This window comes from Thunnus albacares, chromosome 4, assembly GCF_914725855.1.
Source record: "Thunnus albacares chromosome 4, fThuAlb1.1, whole genome shotgun sequence".
Taxonomy (NCBI): Eukaryota; Metazoa; Chordata; class Actinopteri; order Scombriformes; family Scombridae; genus Thunnus; species Thunnus albacares.
The window spans coordinates 23,010,146-23,033,740 of NC_058109.1; the positions used below are offsets into that span (position 1 = coordinate 23,010,146).

A 23,595-nucleotide genomic window follows, 5' to 3' on the forward strand; every position below is an offset into this window, starting at 1 on the left:
AGGAAAAAAATAATTAAGAAAATGAATCACAGATGGTAAATAATAACATAGATAACCACATCATTTATATAGTAGCAAATAATTACACCCCACATACTGTATCTCTGTCTAATTAAGCCATCCACTGTCAGTGATATGACCGTTGATCACTGTTTACACAGAAGTCAAACACTTGTATATAGAGAAACAGTGGTGTTGCATCCTCAGTACAGTATCAGAGTGTGTTTAAAGTCCCCCTCCACTCAAATATATGTTCTCATTCTTGTTCCTACTATTGAATGTTTGAGCTTCACTGTGCAGAGTTTGACACTAGAAGGTTGTTTTCACATTCATCTGCTGAAAGTGGAAAGTTTCTCTGTGCTTATTAAAAATCCAATTTTAAGGGGCAGGCCTTTGAGCATGATTTGTGAAATCACTAATAGTTTGGAAGCCAATCCTGGTCCAATATTTAATTTAGACAAGTGTGATATGGAAACTTGAAGTCTCCAGTGCACAAACACTGAGAATGGACTTTACAGTGAAGTAGGAGACATCTTGTGTCCAACAGGTAAACCTCTGATATGAAATACATTTGCATATTCATGGTTGTGTAATTTTTAATGAGGGAGAAGGAGTAGGTGTTAAAGATTTTAAGAAGATAATTAAACTTTCTTGGTGGAAAAACAAATCAGACACATCATTATTCAAAGTAGAGTGTTTTACATACATCTTAAAACATGTTTGGAGGGGCTCTTTAAGGAAGATGTCAGTTTGAGTGTGCACAAGTGATAGAGATGATGAAGGGCCTACCTTATTTGCAGACAGTGACATTTACATTGTGTCCCGCCTACAAGGCGTGGAATAATTGTGTCTCCTCTCCAAAAGTATTTCATCTGAAGAGAGGAGGTGGGGGGATACTGAGAGCATCATCGATGGCCCAGTCACACAGGGTGAGTCACACGGAGCATCGACATTATAGCCCTGCAGTTAAATCATACAGCCGGTCAGAGTGAAGCCTGTAGGCATCAGGACATCATCTGAACAGCCGCCGGCCGAGATACCAGCTGCATCATGACTGCAATGGAGGAGCAGACAGGGACTGGCTGCCTCACTGAATAACATTAGCCGCCTTCTGAGAGGAATAACGCTGGTGCTGACTGTAAAAGCGAGTGAGTGTGCCCTTCAGTGTTACTTTCAGTAAAAAATAAAAAATAAATGATAGCAGGAGGTAGTGTTGTCGTGTGTTTGCCGATGTTTAACATAGCGACCGTTATCACGAGTTGTGATTGATTCCGCTAAATTACCACAAGGTTGCAAAAGACGCCGATGCTGCATCTGTCAGAGCTCCTTCTGGTCACCGTAGCTCCATGCAGCCTGATCGATTAGCAGCTAATCAGGCCTTAAACCGTTTTATAACTTTTAATGAAGGGCTCTAATACAAGAACTGAGTATTGATAACAGTAACGTCTGGGAGATGGTAGCTAACGGTAAGTTAGTGCTGGATCATGCCAACCAACGGCTCGTCTCTCAGGATGCAACAGGATAGCTTATGGCGTTTCATGCAAAAATAAAAAATAAAAATACTGCAAAACAGTCTTAATTTGTTTATCTTGTGACGTGAATATTATGAAGGAAAGTTATTTTTCTCCACTAATGGAGCAGCCATCTCTTTATAAGGGTTATGTAAGTTAACCAGAGGGGGCGCCACTCCGCCTCAACTAGCTGACTAGCTATCATAAAAGTTAGGCGCTTCACAGTAGACGTGCGTGTATATATATTTTTTCAATTTTTAACCAGCTCAAACCACATTATAAGAATAGTAACATTACGTGAGAAACATTAGGGTGGTGCTGAGAGAACAGAAAGAAGAAGTTTGTCCCTTGACAGGAAGCTCCGACCTCATTGTGGGATTTCTGTTCATGCTGCAGCTCCTTAGCAGTTGTTGCTATGCTACCACAGCGCTGTGGCTACTGGTGTCCAGTTAAAACCACTGACTGTATATAAAGATAAAGATTTATATACTGGTCTATGGTTTAAACCTCCCAGTACAGCAGCCCAGAACCCAGCTTACACACCAGTCAGATGACAGAGCTGCAGAAAAGAAGGATAAAGAACAACAGTATCAAAGGGACATAAAACAGTTCATATCACTTCACTTTTCTGGGATTTAGGCTAAAACATTTGTCATCAGCACATGTATGTTAAACTGTACTGAGACATCCAGAGAAATAGAAACATCTGAATTAAATGTAGCAAACATTTTTATATGTCAGAGCAGGAAAAGCACAGGTGTAAATAGTAACATGATGCATTGGTGTGTTATATTTATAGCACATATATAAAGTTTTAAGGTCGTGGTATTCTGTACATTTAAATGAAACAGCCTTTGTTAATGTAATCAGAGCCACCTGTGCTTCCTCTGCTATAACAAGTCTACATTTCTGCTGTAAAAAAAGGTCTTTAACCCTGCGATATATACTGTTTTAATTAAAATGTTCAGTTTAGTTAGTTCAGTGCAAGTTGACCTCTTTCACAGCGGACATTTTGACTTATCAAAGCAGGAAAAGCACAGATGGAAATAATAACATTAATGATGGCTTGGTTCCATTAAGTGACCAGTAAGCCACTGCAATGATCCAAACAAATACCAGAGCCCTGGAAATAGCACACTTTAATGGATTACAGACTTAATTAATATTATTATTTACACCAGGGGTTTCCTGCTATGAAAACTCTATATGTCTGTCTGCCACAGAGAAGTCATATTCTGTGGAATACATTATATTCAAAGGTATTTCTAATACTTTGCCCAGCTCATTTACATGAGGAGACAATGCTAGAAATGCCTTACAGTATAATGCATATCAATGCGACCAGACAACAAAGTACAGACTCAAAAAGCACCTTGTTGAATCTGTATAGTGGATTCTGTTTTTCTGACCTCTTGATGTGTATGACCATAAGTACCTGTCGCAGAAGTTTTTTTTTTCCAACTCTGAGTATCAATGCAAATCATTTTTGTTTTATTCCTCAGCTTCCCTCCTTTACACAGACAGCTTTGATTCAAAGCTTGCATTTATAACTTTGTCCAATTTTCTGATATTCATTATTACTTAAGCTTGAGAAAGAACCGCCAAACAGAACTGCAACAACCATGTTTTCCAAATGCATCAGGTCATGGTATATTTACTGGCCTACAAGGGTTTAGTAAAGTTTTTGGTCTGTTGCTGTGATTTCTGGCTTTCAATAAGTGGCTAGCAAGACATTTCATTTTCAGTTATTTTGCACAGTGATATATTACCATTTCACAAGCCATTTCTGTTAGGATTTAAGCTATGATCCATAAGTCACTTTGCTTTCTAAATGGTTCCTCATTCATTAATATCTGTCATGAGCCATTGTAAGCTTTACTTGATGTGCGTTCTTCCCAGGTGGCTGAAAGAGGCTGATAAAAGTCACATGGAGCCCATTTAATTTGCTTAATATTCCCCTCGGTAGTTGTCTGAAAGTTTAGTTAACACATTCAGTAAGTGAATAATGGTACAGTTCCAGTGTGGCCCTGTTCTGTCTGATGGTTAATCAACAATAATCAGGCTTTTTAAAAAAAAAACATGAATTTAAAACTATTTCACAGTATTGGATAGGAAACCCTAAACATTCTCAGATAGCTTACGATTTTCTGTTTATCATCATCTGTTTATATACTGTATCACCTGTTGAACTGTCTAGTCCATATTTCTTAAATAATATTGGGAATCCAAAATTGTCATTTCCAGCTACATTCTGAAATTAAACAATTATTTATCATTATTATGATATAAAACCCCATTTGATATCATTTTTATTTATAGATGATCATAAACCATAAATATCAAAAGTTCCACATGCTGTATTATGATAGTGGTAGCTGGTTATGAGTGCTGATAATTGAACTTGTGTCCTTTCTTCCAATGTTGGAAGAAGGCGTGTTGGACAGTCTGCATGAAGGTGCGGGGGTGGTGCCATCTCTCCATCAGATGGTTGGTTGAAATCTGAATTTAATCAGTTTTCACTCCGTACTATTTGCCAAGTTCATGTTAATTTGTAGTCGATGTTAATCACCTAGAGTAGATAACATCCCCGTCTCACTCTGCTCATCTCTGTTGTGACAGATTTTCTGAGGAATTAAATGCAATAATCCAAAGTTGTTGAGATGAAAGGATGCAGGCCGAGCTTGTTATTCATAGAACTACAGCTTAAATTTTTATTCCATCTTTGAGATGTTTTCATCATGAGGAGCCAGCAGCTGTAGTGCAAAGATGCTCTGTTGTCTAAAAAGAAAACGTTGGAAGGACAAAATGTGCTTTATTTCATGAGTGATCAAAGGATAATGGTGTCAGGTGTCACAGCTGTTGTCGACGTAACATATTTATAGATTCAGACAAACATTCTAAGTCACAAAAAACTGTGCTGCAGAGCTGGAAATGAAAACACCGATCGGGTAAATCTTTAGCGAAGACGTTCATTTTAGGCTGGTTTGTTTCACCCCTTAGTTTGGTAATGATTAAGATTTCCTTTTCAAATGAGCAGCTGTAAGTGTTTTGTATCCTGAAAGCACCCTGAATTCAAAGAGCCATTCAGAGAACAGTTGTGTCTTTTTCTTCCAATCACCAGCAGAATCTGTCAGACAGCTTTCCATGCTCCCTTTAAGTCAGAGCGGAGAGAGATCTCTCTCCGTTGCCAGAGACTGTTCCCAGCTGTGTCTTTCTTGCTCTTGTATTTTAAAATGGTCGTTCCAGATAATGAAATAAGTTCATAAGTGTCCATCCGCTGGTACAATTTAGTGTTAAAGTTGCAGCAGAAAGGGGTAATGAAATAGGCAGAAATGGTAATGGGTAAATAATAGTCTGACTTTGCAAATATGAAAATTAAATAGTCGTAAAAATTGAATGACAATTAATATATGATCAGCATGAGAGTTAGGAATAAAATGTAGTTTCAGAGCAGATGGCCAGACAGCTATTTCCCATTTTGTTCTCATTTGTAACCATCTGCACAGCTTTTGGGGCATAACTACAATTAACTGGTATATTGTTTAGCATGCTGTTTAATATCTGTCCTGCTGATATATTGGTTGGGAACTATTTCAGTTATTTTATAACAAGTCCAGCCATGGAAGCATTGCGCTGAGTATTAAATTGTGTGTGTTTATTCCTTCACAATAAAAACACCAGAGCCCAGTTGGCAGAAGCCTCGACCCAGTCAGGATGAGTGTGTGTGTGTGTGTGTGTGTGCGTGTGGGGGTGGTTTTGTAAAACAGTCATGCTTATTGATCCGTTCACTGACAGATTCAGTTCAGAGCAGAAGAAACGCAGGGATGGGGAAAAATTAGCTCTTGGAGTTTAAGGAAAACAGCTTTTGCTTTTCCGTGACCAATGTGTGGGTTTCTGTGTTCACAGAGGAGCTGACACAGTGGTTTGTACAGCAGAGCTGTGAGAGTGACTGACCTCCATCAACACTTCTCCACTAGGTGATGTATAACCTCTGCAGTACTTCAGAAATTAACAAATGATCACACTGAAAACCTACAAAACCTATAAAACCTATAAATAACCTAAAAATACACTTACATGAGTGTTCCCACTTTACAATGTTAGTGACATTTATTCTAGGGCCCCATTTAAATGCAATTCAGTGTTCAAGAGAAGTTAAAAGTGGTTTTAAAAAGTGCTTTGACAACCTGTCTGAGGACGTTTTTATTAGAGATCACAAATTACCAGCCAATCTGATTTTTTTTTTTTCTCCTTTGTAGGGTGCTACAATAAGACAGCCATGCCACCCCCAGCTGACATCGTGAAGGTGGCTATTGAATGGCCTGGTGCTAATGCTCAGCTTATAGAGATGGACCAGGTCTGTACATGTGAAAACGTGACATTAAAGACGTCTCCAGTTTGCCTCTAATAACGTCAGCTAGCCTGTCTAAACCGTTCCAATTGATTGATTGTTAGAGGGGAACATTACGCATTGCTTTGATATCTTTGAATATGGAAGCTATGAGTAATGCTGAGAGGAATACAGGACAGCGCCTGCAAAGGTTGTCATGACAAATAACCTTTCATGAGTAATAGATTTAAGAAATGTGATTTTGCTCAGCCTTGTTTTAAAAAGCATACTCTCCCGCCAGAGGCTGTCATCATTGTCATATTAAAAGAAAACATGGCAGTGTGAGTAGTGATAATCCGTGTTTCATTTCAGCCTTTTTATTGAGGTAATTTTGCATGTCTGTATTCTTTTTTTCTGTTTGCAGAAAAGACCTTTGACCTCAATTATTCGTGAAGTGTGTGATGGGTAAGCATTACTCCTACATATGTTAATATTTTCCTGATGATTTTTTGATTGTCTGTGACCTTCTGTTTAATTACCTTATATATTACCTTAAATCACAATGTTTTATATTTCTTTGGGTCTTTTTTTTCCTATATTACCTAAAGAATTTGTGAGTTTTTATTTAGATTAAGTATAGGAATTAGTTTGAATTGTGATCACCTTGCTCATCATGGCGGTTTGGATGGATAGACTAGCACAGCAGATCATCATCACATGCAAAGATTTATTGCTGTTGACACTTATTTACAAAAGGTTAAAGTTGCATTTTAAGCATCATTAGTTCTGCATCGCTCCTGTAAACAAACAAAACCACAGTCAAGATAATTGGTGGCTTGTACATTATAATTTGGAGAATCTTTGCTTCTTTGTTCAAAATGTTCTCTTTGGTTTCACTGCTAATGATGTATAATGTTAGAGGTGATTTATCTAGTTGTCTATTGACTTGAAAGATCTGAAAGAAGAACAGCAGTCCACCTCTTTCTCTGTGCTGTAAATTAGTGTCTATTTGTGCAGAAAATCAGTAAAGATCTTTTTGTGATTTCAACCAAGAGGCACACAAATGACACTGTGTCAGTTATTACACATTAACACACTTGAACAGGTCTATGCTCAAATTGTTTATTTATGAGACAGCCCAGCCTATTGAGTTGCTGTCATTGGGGGCTGGGCTTCCTGCTGGCCCAGGCAGAACAGGAAGTACGGAAAGAAAAATGTTGATGTTTCTCTTGCTTTTGTGTCATAGTAGAACCAGAGTTTTGTGTTTTTGATAAACTGGGGGTTGTGGTATACAAATTTTGATTTCAATCTTTACCTTAAAATTAAGTGTATGGTTCTTAAATCTACCTTAATATCAAATGTGTGGATGATTATGATGCAAGACTAAAAACATATCAGTCCATTCACAGCTGGTCTAACAGCTGTTTTATCACTCCAGTGGTTCACACATGTAAAAACATTCATAATCGTTCTTAGCCACTGTTTTTACTTTATCTGTTATAATTTCCTCTTGTGTTTTAACTTCGGCGTCACTGGTATCTTTCTGTTTTTTATTTGCTCTTTTGTCTTTATTACTTTAGTGATGAATATTGCAAATTTTATCTCACCCATCCACCTCTTGGCTGTACCTACCTTCTGCCTCCATTTTTTTCCCATTTGAAACAGAAAATTCTTTTCACTTTACTGTGAACACCTACTGAATAATTCTCCTCCACAATCTCTCAGTTTGCCAGTCGTGTAAATACAGCAGCTGGAGGGAGCAAACTGACTTTCAGCAACCTTTTGTTCATGCATACTAGAGTATGCTGCATAAAAACATTCCCGCACATCCTGGTAAAACATGAGTGTTTCAGTTGGTATCTTTACATAAATGAATACTGATTAATACTATTAGTACTTCTCATCAGACGTTCTCTCTCCATCCTCAGCTGGTCTCTGTCAGGCTCAGAGCAGTTTGCTCTGCGTTATGCTGATGGCCCTCAGCTTTATATCACTGAGCAGGTGAGCTTTGCTGTTTTCTCCCTAATCTTGTCACAATGACATTGTAAATGAGTGCTGAACATGTGGCAACATTCCACCTTTATTATCATTTATTATCATTCAGAGCCGCAGTGAAATCAAGAATGGGACCATCCTTCGATTGGCCATTTCTCCTGTGAGTCACTTTTGCTTATTCAGTTGTGTGTTTCATTAGGAGGTATTTGAAATTATAATATCTCTAAGACAAGACACAGTAATCTGTTTGTATGATTCACATGTATATTTGCACTCTCTATCCAATTCATTGAATCTAATTTTGTAGTGACTTGAAAAGGTCTGAACACATGAATAGACTCTTGGTGCCCTGTTTTTTGCGCAGCCACATGCCATTTCACTGGCTTTGCACTGGTGATTGCACTTGGTGATTATACATACATGGATTTTTTGTGTCTCTAAAATTGTGACTTCAACCAAAAAGACATCATTTTCTTTTTGGACAAGCTGGTCTGGACTCCATTACCAAACTGTCAGTATATCATGGTGGGGAGCGCATTGCTTTTAAAGGAATGAGAAGAGCTGATGTGATTTGCCACGGTTGATAGCAACAGCCTCTAACTCACTCACTAATAATGTATGATAATGTATTCTTTCTAATCCCACCCTGCTTCCAAGTGCACTGTGGGTGCCTCTCACGCCTCCACCACGAATATACCAAAAGTGCTACAAAATGCATTGCGCACTTGGCTGTGCTTTATTTATCATTCCAATGTTTTATTCTTGTTGTTTTGGCCATCATTCCTATCAGTAATAATAACACTGTACTTGCCAACATAATTGCTGAGATGCGGGAATGTGCCAACATTTTTAAAAAATCAGACAGGGCAAGAAACACAAGCAATCAGGCAATCAGGCATGTCACAAACAATCATGTTGACCTCAACTTATTTCGAGGAGAAAACAAAGGTGAACAGTAAAATAATTACATCCTTCATCCATCCATCACAGTTTGGCGACCAACATCCTGGTTCAGGTTTGGCCAACCAATAGTTACTATAGTTACCTTACCGTAGGTCCATGCACACAGTAATTAACAACATCTTGAGCACACTGCCTTTCTAATCTCCAAATTTAAAGTGAAGTGATGGGCAAAATCACAAAATTATGTTACAATTAACCAGAATTATCTTTTAAGCTCTGCACCTTAAAAAACATCAATAAAGCCCTTTTATGTCTTTTAAAGTTCTCTTACTAGCCTTTTATAGAATAATATTTGGGACAAAGAGCAGGTCAAATTTATAGCATATAGGCTATTAGATGAAGCTGTTGTGACACTTGACCTGACTGTCATGATACAAATGATGTCATGTATGCTGCTTTGAACAGACTGTAGTGTCATCAAATCAGTTCAACATGGCCAAAATTTCTGTTAAATGCAAAAGAAAGTTTATTTCTACCATCCTTTGTCGGGTGACAACATATTAAACTGACTGTACAGTTTTGTTTTTTTTTAAATTGTTCATATGATGTAAAATTAGGACTTACATGTCATAGTTGTTTAGCACTGAAAGCCTAAGTCATAGTCTTAAAAATATTCCAGAGTAATACTGATGTATTTGACTCCATAAAGGTTAAAATACATCAGTGACATGGTTGGTGAAGTGAACTGTATCACTGAAGTAATTTTTTTCATGATTGACAGGCTCGTGCTGCTCGTCAGCTCCTGGAGAGGATCCAGTCCCACGGTATCGACGCTCGCCTGGAGGCTCTAAAAGAGCTTGCCAAGCTGTCTGCAGACCCAACCTTTGCCACAGAGTTCATCAATATGGAGGGCATCGGGACACTGGCCCGTCTTGTCGAGAGTGGCACCCAGTAGGCACTTTTTTATTTTTCTGAAACTGATGTTTCTTTTCGCACATTGATAACAGAGTGAAGTATTTTCCAGGCCTGACTAATCCTCCTCATGTTGGATCAGGTCAAATGTTGTAAAAATGCCTGCACTGACTGTTCCCTTCTTCCTTCAGCTTTGGTGAAATGCTGGCCTTCACTCTCACTGCTTTCCTGGAGCTAATGGATCACGGCATTGTGTCCTGGGACCTTATCTCCCTCTCCTTCATCAAACAGGTACAGGTTCTTCATCAAAAGAACAAATCATCGGACAGACACATTAGAGATTCATAGAGAGCCTACTGGACAAATTCCCACAGTTTTAAATTCCAAGGTCTATCTTTTTAGTCCTTTTTTTATTCATACACTTTTATTTAACTTAACTTGACCTTCCTTTCTTCCTACATGCCGGAAATGAGTGGGTGCTGCTGTTGCCTAGCAACTCCCCACATTATCTCGAGCTTCCTCAGTGTGTGTGTGTGACTAGTTTTCTTCTGAAAACTTAAATGTGGCCTTGACAGTCACTCAGAGGAAACTTACAGAACTCTTTTATGTAAAGATGTACTTTTTCATTGCACAACTAAAATGCTGCCCAGTAAAAACCTTGAAACTAATGATTTTCATGTTTTTCATCTTTTGAAGATTACATGTTTACACAGCGGTCAAGCTAAAACCAAGACTGTTTTTTCCAAAAAGTTGACTTGTTGAAAACACAAGTCTGTTTTTCAATGTTCTATGTTTTTGTTATCTTCATAATTTCTCTCCCCTGTCTTTACACAGATTGCAGGCTATGTGAACCAGCCCATGGTGGATGTGTCCATCCTGCAGCGCTCTCTGGCCATCCTTGAGAGCATGGTGCTCAACAGCCACAGCCTCTACCACCGAGTGGCACAGGAAATCACCGTGGGACAGCTCATCGGGCACCTGCAAGTGTGAGCACACACACACGCACAGGGGCTTCCCGCACTCTGATATGGGGAGCAGAGGAGTGAATGTAGTCGTATGGGGTAACTTAGGAAGTAAAATATTGTAAAATTTGCCAGGATATTTGACTTGTGGCACTATTTAAAGGGTGAGTTCAGGATGTTTAGATGACTTCAATTCAATACCAAAGCTGATGTTATTCTGGATTTTATTTCATGTCAACAAATCCCTTGAAAAGACCAAAACCAACAATGCAGTAGTCCATCACTCAATACTTCCCCACTCTGTCTGTGGCACTCATTCCCAAGCCATTTTTTCCTACTGAAGATGTAAATCTTAAAAACAGGTCATAAATGTATAGTTTCATTTTTCAAAAAAGTAATTTCCTTAAACAGCTGGGCACTGTAGTTTTTAGGAAAAGTATTAAATAGTGTATTTGTTCAGGGACTACTTTAAACATTGGATTAATACACATTTGGTGCTCTAGTGAGTATTTACAGCAGCAGGATGGTGTGTGGGATCGGAATGAGTAGAATGATAGAAATGAGCCATATCAGACTCTGGCAACACAGGCGGTATGAGTTAGTACGTAGGATCAATTAATCGTTGGGTTTTATCTTTTTATGGGATTTGTTGACATTAAAAGATTCAGAAATGTTCTAAGCTAAGCTTTCTTTTTCTGACCATGTCGCAAAACAAAAAATAACTGTCCTGTTTGAATCTCTATACAATTAATTAAAACTGATTGTGTGAAAGAGAGGTGTCTAAAAATCCTGCACCCACACCCCTGGTAATAGTAAAAGTACTAAAAAAAGTACTAAAAACTAAGATTAATTTTAATGTAGTATAGTTTTTAGCCTGTAGTTTAAATTCGGTATGGAGAATTGTGGAACATGATGCTTCTAACTGGTTGTTATGTTGCCTGATATTCCTTCAGGTCAAACCAGGAGATCCAGACGTACGCCATCGCTCTCATCAATGCTCTTTTCCTGAAGGCACCAGAGGACAGACGGCAGGTCAGTGCACAGCACTCGTGTATAGAAAATTAAACTGAATAGATATAATAGATGGACCTAACTGGAATACTTATAATGCCTCATCTTCACATGACACTCTAAAGAAAGCCATCGATACATAATAGACTGACATTTATCCATAATAGTCGAATGTTTTTTGGTATGAGAGAGCTGCTAATGTCTGCAGCTGTAGGTTAGTTACTAATGACTCTCATAAGTAGACGTCTGTCTGCCAGCTGTCATGTTGTAGACTCTGTCTGGCAGTCATCGCTGTAATGATGGGCTCACTCAAAATAGTACTTGCTTTCCATTTTATGTTTGCACATTTGTTATGCTGCAGTTATTTCAGACAAGCTTAGTGAGGTAGACCAGCCATCCAGCTGTAAGTGAAGGATGACTGTGTCAAACAGACAAAGAGCTCAGATGGCACTTTTCAGAATGCAGTCATTAAGGATTTATTTTTAGGTAAAAATCAATGAAATGTGCTCTTTTCTATCAAAGTCAAGGATCAATGCCGTCCAGTGTTACATCATCAATGAGATGACTGAATGAAACTTTGCTTTGTTAGCAGTGTGTGCCATTTCACAAATGTGGCTTGAAAAATTATTCAGATAATCCAAATAAACTAAAATATAACATTAAGTAGCATGTTATGTAGAATGTTGCATAAATGTTGAGTTTGAATGATATATGTTCACTAATATCTTCAATCTCCTTCCAGTTTGATTTTACAGTTACAGATAGAAACATCCCAAACAAATGAATTCTGAATCTGAAATATTTCTGTAGCGCAGACAAATGTACAAAAACTAAAGGAAGCAGGTGCTTCTTTGAACGTCTGTTCAGTGTGTCACTGATCACTATCATAATGTCTCATATGTCTGTGCCCTGCTCACTCTGCAGTGATAACACCACATAATGACATAATGCACTAGCACACTGCAGCGTCTCATCCTATTTCACACACTGTCTTGTCTCTATATCATGTCTTGTTTTTAAATGAGGTTTCATCGTACTTAATTAATTTTGATTTGTCAGTTGATACTAATTTAAAACACTAATGTATTTTCAGCATTGAGACACTTTTAACACTGTTCTATTACAAAGCAGTTGTCTTGTTGTGTATCAAACCTACAAAATGATCAGTTCAACTGGAGGAAAATAGAGAGAACAAAAAATTGAACAGTAGAAGCTCAATAATTGCACCCTACAGGTGAAACAATTATCATTTTGCAACTTGTAATAGTCTGAGGTGACATAAAACATAATTTAAAGAACAACAGGCATTTACAACTAATTAAGAAGACATCATTTCATCATACTGACATCTCCAGCTGCTGTTGTTGACCACTGGAGGGCGAAGTGAGTCAGCGTGAGTGAGATAAATACACCAGAGAGACATGTTGGATAGTTGAACAGTACTAAATGCCTGTTTACAGCCCATTAAATACATTAGTGTGAAGTTCCTCTATAAAATTTAGATTTATGCATATTTTTCTCCACACTTGCAGTTTTTATTGTTTTGATTAAAATGACTTGTTACAGTAATATACATATTACATTTTGAAATGATGCAGTGCTACTGGTCACAAGCCAACATCTTCAATTTTGGTGTTTTTTCTCTTTAGAATATTTCATTATTGAACAGGCTGTTTTACAATGAAAGAAAAAAAAAATCCAGGATTGGTTTTAAATCTGTAATCAAGAGTATGTGATAAACACAACAGTCAGGAGGGCAACTATGACATCCCAGTGATTTTCATGTGTAAACCTTATTTGAACCTGTTCCTGTGTGGGATGATAACATTTTATGAATCGTAGGTTTGTGTAATAATTTAAAATCCAGTTGTATAAAACCAAAAATGTGTGGTTGTCAAATATGTTTGTCATGACTACTCTTTGACTTTTTTATTTGACATTATGCTGTTTCATGTTCTTATTCCGTCGCATGCTGTGCCGGTGATGTATCCCTTTTATCTCATGGTCCATGTGTGTGCACTCTTTGTTTCCATTACTGTTACACCCACGTCCCTCCTCCTTCCCTTCAACCTGTAGGAGGAGTATACTAACCCGCTGGAGCAGCACCTCACTGTGAGTACACATCCCTCAGCATCTCATACCATCCTCTCCACCCCACAGCCCTTCTCCTCCTCCTCCTTTTTAGTTCTTTCTGTGTCACAGAAAGCCATTACATAATTCATGCAAATTAAGATAGAACCATAGCGGGCTGCAGCAGCAGACAGACTGTGTTGACGGATTGAAGTTAGACTTCAAGTTTTATCATGTTTTACAGAAGGTGTGAAGGACAAATGGTCCAAAGCAGTGCTGGAAATGTAGCTTCAGAGTTGCTGCATTTCAGAATTTGTCTAAAGTTTCCATCAACTGTAGGTTGAGTCAAGAAAATTACTTCTCTGCACTTCTTTGCTGTGTGTTGTAAAGTGTCTGACCTGTGTGTTGGGTGGATGCATCTCTTTCTTTACCCTCAGGAAATGGCAAGCACTCTGGCCCAGAAACACCTGCGATCCATCATCCTCAATGTGAGTAACAAGCCTGAAGCACAAAACAAAATGTTGCTGGATATTTCAGCTGCGCACCAGAGTTCACACGACAGTGAAATACTCAGATGTGAATACTGAGATAAGGAGATAAACTGTGTCGTTAAAATCAGAAACATAGTGTGTTTGAAATGATTTAGTATTAAAATCTTTCTAAATGCAAAATATTTCTGTTCAACCTTCTTTGAGACTATCCTCTGTTGAATTTGGTGGTCATTGGGGGCTGTGAGTTTCATCCCAGCAGACCAGCAGTCCAGAAAGTGGAAAGATTTTACTCACTTGGAGAGCTGTGACGCAGTACCAGCAAATGTGATATGGCATGAGGTCCATGAAGTGGATCAAAATCGGCTCTGAAAATGATTCCTTTTGGCACTGACTGGAAGTGTCTGACTGAAGTGGCTGCAAATGTCAAGAGAGGGAGACGCTGCAGTTCTGCTTCCTGGAGCAAGAAAATATCCCAGAGCAGCTCCAATGATTAGGATACCATCTGTCAAATTATTTTCAATTTTCCATGTTTTGCAAACATTACATATGGAACATAGTCAGCATATAATAGGATTATTGATTTCCTGTCTTGAGTCTTTTGTCTTTAATGGGAGAAAAAGATTTTATCAGGCTTTTTCCTTTTTAGTTTGAGGGGCGGATTTGTTTTGTGCTCTGTGACTTCATGCATTGATATTGGTGCACAAATTGTAACCTACTCGTGGCTCTACTTTTAACATAAGGTTCTTCTTTTCCAGCATGTTATAAGAGGAAATCGACCAATCAAAGCAGAAATGGCACATCAGCTGTATGTGCTGCAGGTGTTGACCTTCAACCTTTTGGAGGAACGAATGATGACCAAAATGGATCCTAATGATCAGGTAAAAATTAAAATAAGTTGTGTATTTCCTTAATGCACCATAATCCAGTATAACTGTTTCCCACATTACTAAATGCACTGCAACAGATGCTGTTTGAATTGAAAAGAATTTAACTCAAAAGAAATGTAAGTAATCAGTGGATTGGCTAAATTAATGGCTGATAATCAGATACCTTCTCTCACATGGATAGCTTTATCATCCCAATAAGCTGCTTTAAATGTGAAAATTGGATCAGTAGATTTTAATCTTCTTACTACTTGTTTTATCAATTCTTCTTAACAGTTTCTATGTGGTATTTGAAGATGCAAACACACGTTACAAGGCTCACACTAACCTGTAGTACAACAGGCAAAAAACTTTTTTTTTTTTTTTCAAAAAAATAATATTACAAAACAAAAATCCTAACCACAGAATCACCTAATTATGTTTTCTATTATGCTGCTATCATGAGTATCATGACTATTTTGCTGATATGCTGTAAACATGTTGGCTTGCTGTGGCTCAGGCTCAGAGAGACATCATTTTTGAGCTGCGTAGGATTGCCTTCGATGGAGAAAATGATCCCACTGGTACAGAAAAAAGGAAGGCAATGTACACCAAGGACTACAAGATGCTGGGTTTCACTGTGAGTCTTCACTACAGATTTAAGTTTCTTCTGTGAAAGTAGCTGTTTACATAGATTTTTTTAAAAATTGGCTCACATTACTTCTGTTTTTGAATGCAGAATCACGTGAACCCAGCCATGGACTTTACCCAGACTCCTCCAGGGATGCTGGCTCTGGACAACATGCTGTACCTGGCCAAGGTTCACCAGGACACATACATCAGGGTTAGTTTTGGCGTCAGGCATGACTTTGATGTTCAGCTCTCGGAGGCAGAGAAGTCAACCACACCTAACATCTCTCCTCACTCATGACAGATTGTCCTGGAGAACAGCAGCCGCGAGGATAAGCACGAATGTCCGTTTGGCCGATGTGCCATCGAGCTCACTCGAATGCTGTGTGAGATACTCCAGGTTGGAGAATTGCGTAAGTAGTCTTCAGAAACTGTACTCCAGTCTAGGATACGTGTGTGTGAGAGAAACACTTTTTTTTTGCTTTTGTTTCTTGTTTTTTGAAATATTTTCTTTTGTGTAGCTAATGAGGGCTGCAATGATTACCACCCCATGTTCTTCACCCATGACCGGGCATGGGAGGAGTTCTTCTGTGTCTGCATCCAGCTACTTAATAAAACCTGGAAGGAGATGAGGGCCACTGCTGAGGACTTCAATAAGGTCTGGAATTAAAGCACTCTCTCAGTAAACTCATTTATATTCATATATAGGATATACACACATTTTAACAGTCCTTTCTTTGACTCAACTTTCACTGTGACTTTCCCCCTAAATCAGACTATAAAGACATATTTTTAATAATGTCATACATGGCTTGTGGCATACATGGGCATGTAATGGGATTTTTCCACCATTGCAAACGTCATGGTATAACAACAGTGAATATGACAGCCGTGACAAAAATAGAACTGAATTTATTGTAGAGCAAAGTCCTTTCTTCTGAAAACTAGTGTGGATTTGCTGCAGCGCTGTCCAGAGCACAGTAAATTTTAATATGAAAGAGACAGGAGCAGTAAAACATAGATGATAGATTGAGATGGTTTATGCACTGCCAAAGAAAGGGCTCCAAAAAACGCTGAATTTTTAAAACTGCTAAAGTCAGTCAAATCTCATTAAAATATGCCGTTGTAAGAAGCAAACAACTAAATATTTGAATTATGCCTTCAATTAATCAGAGATCAATGTCAGTCTTGACATTCATACAGCCACATACATCCATAACTACTGTAGCTGCTGCTGAATTCTCCTGCTGTCTGTGACTGAGCAGCCCGCTGGAGCAGACAGCTGAAAGGTTTTTGGTTTATTAAATAATACATGACAATTAAATTCTTAATGCTGTCGATTTCAATTCAAAGCACTTTGTCCAGATGAGCACATTTAAATCAATCACATTCATTGGAATGGAGAAAGAATCAGTTGTTACAGAACAGCTATGACCATTTAGTATATATTTTAAATATTGATGCCTTTAGATGTGGAAAGATGTTTGTCGACAGAATTAGATTTTAAAGGGGAAAATAATGGCTCTGTGAATTACAGTTTAACAACTTAATAACAGCACTCACGGTTCATTAAAAACCAATGCAGGTAGATCTGAAAAAGTAGCAAGGGCTCTGCAAGCTGATGAGAATACCAAGCATGTATCTCACTTCTTAATATTTAGGAAGTCTGCTGTGTTTTTACTACGCCACCTTTCCTGACTCATCCCGTGTTATCTGTTCACACCCCGACCAGGTGATGCAGGTGGTCCGTGAGCAGATCACCAGGGCTCTGGCGATGAAGCCATCGTCTCTAGACCAGCTGAAGAATAAACTGCGAGGCCTCAACTATTCAGAAATTCTGCGTCTGCGACAGTCAGAAAGAATGAGCCAGGATGACTTCCAGTCTCCACCTATCATGTCAGTCTGTCTCTAAACTACTGCTATAGGTTGATCAAGGTTTTTTTTGTCATTTTTAGACTTTCACGTAAAATTCAGCAGTGTAGTTTGGACAAAACGTTTAGAGGTATTACCTCATTTAGCTACTAAGGATTTTTGCCTTGTTTTAGCAGCAGATGATATTACTGCTTAATCCATCTTAAAAACAAATTCTGCTCAAGCACTATAATAATAGTAAATAGTGTTTTACACATTATACAGTATGTGTCCATGCTTGTGCCTGTTGCTCAGGCTGTGTTTGTTCTGCAGTGAACTACGGGAGAGAATTCAGCCCGAGATCCTGGAGCTCATCAAGCAGCAGCGACTCAACCGGCTGTGTGAGGGAAGCTGTTTCCGTAAGCTGGGGAACCGCCGGAGGCAAGGTACTGTATCAATACAGTCAATTTACTTTTCCTTCTGATGGAGTGTTGCTGCTGTGGAGCATGAGCTAAGTGATGTGTTTCCTGCATCTTTTGTAGAGAAGTTTTGGTTCTGCAGACTCTCTCTGAATCACAAAGTGCTGCACTACGGGGACTTGGATGAGTCACCTCAGGGTGAAGTGCCTTTTGAGCTACTCAGTGACAAGAGTAAGAGATTCTGACATATTTCTCCAAGTGGCTTCATCTCGTCGTAACACACTGTCATTAGCAGGTCATACTGTAACTGTCAGGAGGCCGACCTCACTAAACCTCTCAAATTATTAAATTGTTTCTTTTGCATTGCTCCCAGTCCCCGTCTCTGATATCAAGTCTGTGGTGACCGGGAAGGACTGCCCTCATATGAAAGAGAAAAGTGCTCTGAAACAAAACAAGGTAGTATTATTTTATTTTCATTGTCATTCTAGTCACATACAGTAGCTGTTGTTTCATTCTTATCCGTCATTCAGTGAAGGAACGGTATGTTGTCTGACCTGTTTGCTTCTCTCAGGAGGTGCTGGAGTTAGCCTTCTCTGTCCTCTATGATCCTGATGAGACGCTCAACTTTGTTGCACCCAACAAATATGAGGTAATCAGATATATGAACAATAACAAATTAACAATTCTAATCTTTTTTACCATGACCACTGAAAGCTCTTGACTCTGGTTGGCTGGAAGGTGGGGAGCAACAGTTGGGCTTAAAGCTGCACTAATCAATATTTTTGTATTAACAATGGATCAAATCAATATGTGTAATGTGAAAGGGGTGACTAGTAGTGATTAACCCACAGAGAATTACCAGTGGGTGGGGAGTGTGTCTTTCAGCTTATTTTTTTGGTTTTACGGCCCACCACGACTTTTGGTTCAGTCTTACCAACATGTTTCCAGCAGCAACAGACAGTTTTCAACAAAAAAGCTTAATCTTCTGTATGCTACCTGCCTTTCATCAAACAGCAGACAAAGTTAACAACTAGATGGTGAACATTATGAATATTGCACTTAACATTCGTCAGGTGGCCAGAAATATGTCTTTAAATAAACTCTAATGTTGCTCTGTGTCTTTTATAAAGTGGTACCATGTTAATGTTTAGCATTTCCGCTGCTCTCCAGTAGCCAAACCCCCAAAATTCAAGTAATAAAGCTTTAAGTTAAGAGCTTGGAGCCAGTATTATTTGCAAAAAAACGCAACAACAACAAAAAGAAATATAGCTGCTTAGGGAGACCCAAGCAAATTTAATTTCATATATGTTTCCATAAATCCGTGTTTCCAAATTATTTTAACTTTTCAGGTAGTATCCCTTGCATAGCAAAACATAGTTTCTCTGTCTGGCAACTGTCAGCTTTCATGTATATTCCTCTGTCTTTCTTTGTGTGTGTGTGTGTGTGTGTGTGTTTAGTATTGCATCTGGACTGACGGGCTGTGTGCGCTGCTGGGCAGAGAGATGGGTAGTGACCTGACACGCAGTGACCTAGATACTCTCATCAGCATGGAGATGAAGCTCCGCCTCCTCGACCTTGAGAACATCACGATCCCAGAAGCCCCGCCCCCTGTGCCGAAGGAGCCTAGCTCATATAACTTCACCTACAACTACAGCTGAGATGTGTGTTAGTGTGTGTGTATGTGTGTGTGTGTTTGCAAGCATGCGTGTGTTTGTCAAGAATGAGTACACTTTTCTTCATCTTTTGATGAATTTAGCGGCAGATGTGTGATCTGGAAAAGCCTATTTTATGTTTTTTTTTTTTTTTTTTAACAATTCAGAACCCGGGAGAGATCCTCTATCTGTGTTTGTGATGTTGTATGGTTTGTCAGAGGAGGAGAAGTTTGTTTATAGCTTCACACGGAAGTCAGTGGTCAGAGTCCACTACAGAGCAATGAGTGAATCTCATTTATCAGTGCAGTCTCCAGGCAACGTCTTAATCTTGACTCGCCTGTCTTTGCAATTTAAAGGTATAAACCTGCCAAGAAAGATAAAAAATGATGGTGCCCGATGGTGAATATGGATGGAAAGCTGTACAAATCTGCTAATTAGTCTTAGTCAGTCAAGCCATATGTGTGATCTCCATGGCAACAGAAGATGAAGTAGCTTCCTTTCCAGATTCTTTGATTCGGCACAGTGAAACATCACATACATCCCCGCTGTCAGAGTGGAGTGAGTTGGGCTCAGAGTTTAAACTATACTCCTGTTGAGTATGACGTTTCTGGTTAAAGGACGGTCTTCCCAATCAATTCAACATCCTGCTGCCCATCATGGTCCCAATGTCAAGATATCCAATCAGCGAATGAGAAAAATGAGAATTTGACAGGTCAGAAAAAATACATAGCAGTAGTATTTATTTGTTTAATCTATAAAACGTCAGAAAATAATGAAAAATGTCCATCACAGTTTCCTAGACTCCAAGTTAATATTTTTAGATTGCTTGTTTTGTCTGACCACAGTTCCAAAACCTTTTCAGTTTGATATATTCAGTTTGCTATTATGGAAAACTGAAAAAACTCCAGCAAATGTTCACATTTAAAAGGCTGGAATTCTTGGCATTTCTGTCTAAAAAATGTCTCAAACAATTAATAGATTATAAAAATCGTTACAGATTATTTGTCTGTCAATTGACTAATCTGTAAATTGACTCTATAAAAGTGTTTAATAGTATGTATCCATCAAGGCTTTTGTTTACTTAACATTCATGCTGCTTCAGGTGGTTTGAATCACTTCTCGCCTCAGCCTAGTACACCTTTTCATAGCCTATTATATGGTGTGAGTAAATATATCCCATTGGATCAATGAAACTGTTAAACGTATGTGATGTGTGAACATTTTTGAAGATGCTCTTGCCTACCATACTGTATGTGTCTGTGAGTGTGTATGTCTGCTTGTGTGTGTGTGTGTGTGTGTGTGTGTGTTCAGAGTTCGAGACTCAGTGTAAATTGTTCATCTTAAGGAATTGTTTCTGAATCCCACACAATCTTAATATTTCCAAAGCTCTAACATCCAACACATTAATGATATGAACCACTTTAATTGAATCATAGTCACTGCATTGCCTTATCAGTCATACACTCACTATATAGTTTGGCATTTATAAGCGGTATGTGAACAATGAATGAATGGTTTATAACACATAACATACTATAATGTAGTTGAATGCAGATATAAGGACATTTTTAATTGTTTATGAATGTTTTTTTTAATTCCTCCTATTAAGCATTCATAGGTGGGATGGTATAAACAGTTAATGAACATTTAATGTATTTAAGTATAACGTTGTTGTTATAATAATATATAATCATATATCTTCAGTAGTTAATTATAAGATATATAATGGCTGTATACTATACACATGTAAAGCAAGTTTAAAACGATTAATAGGCTATTTAAAACTACTGAAAATATTGTTATATATGATGTGTTATCAAACATTCATTAACTGTTTACAATGTACAATAGCCATGAATGCCTTATAGGATGAATTACAATTATTAACAAAGATAGTAGTAAACACTTAAACATGTCCTAATATTCACTACAACTACATTACAGTGTGTTATAAACCATTTGTTAATTGTTTATATACTGCTTACACATGATAAACTGGGGTCGGGGTTAGAACAGAGTGTTACCGTATTTGTAAAGATTATAGTGACAAGTTACAGTGACGTTTTTCTTCAGTACAGCGGTTTTGTTTGAAACAAACATACCTTTACATTCCACGTGTGTTTGCTGGCACTGGTGTTTGATTTTTAGACTTGTTGACACACTGTGCACAGGCAAAAGAGACAAAAGAGCAGCCCTGTTGGCGTGTTTTAATTCACATCCCAGAAGCACCACCCTCAGATGACAGGAAGCAGGTCACAATCATGGCTGCAGGCATCGGGAGTGTCTAGTACTGCTCATGTATCTGTATGAGCGTACTGTATTGTGTGCTTTGTATACAGTGATATAAATTATAGTACTGTTGCTTTGGACCCACAGTGTTAGTTTTAAACATTTTTGAGTATTTTATTCATGTCACATAATGTCCTGTCAACTATTAATCTAGTACTAATCACTGCTGTCATTTGTTAATGCAGAATAGAGTTATATTTTTGTAAATGATTGTACAATCTTATTAGCTGTGAAGAGAATGGGTATCGAACTAACACAACATTTTCACGTTGCATCACTCTGTACAGTACAGTCAACATGCTCACTACTGTGGAAGGACATTTCACCACTGAATAAAAAAAAGTTTTCGGTTTTCACATTTTTTTAAAGCCACAACCACGTTTTCAAACCACAAGCACCTCATATGGGCTTAGATTTAGTAATGACACCCACTCCAGCACCTAATGATGATGTCAGTGTTAATGTATCTTATACTGCTAATGGGAATGCTAAAAATTCCCAGTGCTGTTGATGCTGTTTGTGAAAAGGAATATATTTGAAATGTTTTCTGTTTTTTAACTGAAGTTGGAGGTTTTAACTGCTTAAAAGGTTGTTTTTTTTAAATTCCAGTAAACCCTGAAGCTGCTCACAGAAAATTAAAAAAAAAAACATTAACTACAAAATGCCACAGTGAGTAAAGGGTTGTTGCATTGGATGTACTAACAGTATGACTTGAAGTTTTTGCATCTGGTACTCTTTCACATGACTTGCTAAACTATTTATTTACACTTGCTAGCTATAGTAAAGAATGACATGTTGTTAGTTAAGAAATAACAACAAAAAACATTGTATGTATATACAGTATTGTGTTGCCTTATTGAAGAAAACGTATTATGTTTTGTGTGAATAAATACAAAGTCTAACTACGGTTGAATGTTTATTTTTACTGGCTGTTCCTGCTTCTATCTACTTTTTATATTAAAGGCTGCATGAATTTAATGTATATTGACATACATAATTGAAGAGAATGAGTTTTAGATTTGCATTTGTGTTTTTTTTAAAGATAATAAATTAATATGTAGGACCATTTTACTGCGGCGTTAATAAGTATGTCTGAATAAAAAAAAGAAACAGCATCTGAAAAAAGTAACTTATTTAGTTGTTCACTAACACTGTCAATCATTTTGATAGCAATGGCAAATTTTTCATGACCCTGGTGGTCCTTGTGCGTACAAACTGCACTTTTAATGCATATCAGGTTTTAAGAACTATAATGCTAAGGAATAAATACATTGCATTAAACATTACAACTCATTTCACTCTTTTGACTGTAACAAACTCGAGTAGAGAGCTTGTGTTAGTAGTACAAATTGTTAGTAAATACACTTGTACCTATCATGGTACCTTTAAAGTACAGATTCACATTTTTTCATGTCTATTTTAATATAATACTTGCGTGCCACTGGTCGCTGTAATCATTCCTCCTGTTCATACTGGCAGTTAAGTGCTGTAGTTACTAGAGTGTTACAATGTATAAAAGATGACAAAAAGCCTTCCAAATTTCAGCTGAAGCTCACATGAAGCTTCAGTCTGAAGCCTCTCTGTGAAACAGCTCTTTTCTAAAATTAGTCTTTTTTATACTAAATTATGAAACTCCATGTTTGTGCTTTGTGCCTCAGGAGGCACAGAGAGGGTATCTTGTACTAAAAGACAACTTCTGGAAGATA

At 37.9% G+C, this 23,595-nt stretch overlaps 1 protein-coding gene across 3 annotated transcripts; it reads left to right on the forward strand.

Moving 5' to 3' along the window:
- The first annotated feature begins 831 nt into the window (after nt 1-831).
- elmo2 (engulfment and cell motility 2) lies at nt 832-22,799 on the forward strand. 3 transcript variants are annotated; one of them, XM_044348987.1, is made up of 23 exons: nt 832-1,148; nt 5,418-5,488; nt 5,771-5,868; nt 6,266-6,306; nt 7,770-7,842; nt 7,946-7,996; nt 9,521-9,690; nt 9,843-9,942; nt 10,486-10,637; nt 11,567-11,645; nt 13,701-13,736; nt 14,132-14,182; nt 14,941-15,063; nt 15,569-15,688; nt 15,788-15,892; nt 15,983-16,091; nt 16,200-16,336; nt 17,411-17,574; nt 17,863-17,975; nt 18,072-18,179; nt 18,322-18,404; nt 18,520-18,597; nt 19,406-22,799. In XM_044348987.1, exons 3-23 carry the CDS (start codon nt 5,791-5,793, stop codon nt 19,604-19,606), a joined length of 2,172 nt encoding a protein of 723 aa, XP_044204922.1. In that variant the 5' UTR covers nt 832-1,148; nt 5,418-5,488; nt 5,771-5,790; the 3' UTR covers nt 19,607-22,799. The 3 variants fall into 3 exon arrangements, with proteins under 3 accessions (XP_044204922.1, XP_044204924.1, XP_044204923.1); XM_044348989.1 differs by having other exon boundaries at nt 10,486-10,631; XM_044348988.1 differs by having other exon boundaries at nt 841-929.
- The last annotated feature ends 796 nt before the right edge of the window (nt 22,800-23,595 follow it).

Excerpts from the sequence above, each read along its gene's own strand:
- elmo2 (XM_044348987.1), top strand. The coding sequence starts at position 5,791 with ATGCCACCCCCAGCTGACATCGTGAAGGTGGCTATTGAATGGCCTGGT. Across the intron at positions 11,646-13,700 it reads CACCAGAGGACAGACGGCAG|GAGGAGTATACTAACCCGCT; the intron begins GTCAGTGCACAG and ends TTCAACCTGTAG. Across the intron at positions 18,598-19,405 it reads TTGCACCCAACAAATATGAG|TATTGCATCTGGACTGACGG; the intron begins GTAATCAGATAT and ends GTGTGTGTTTAG.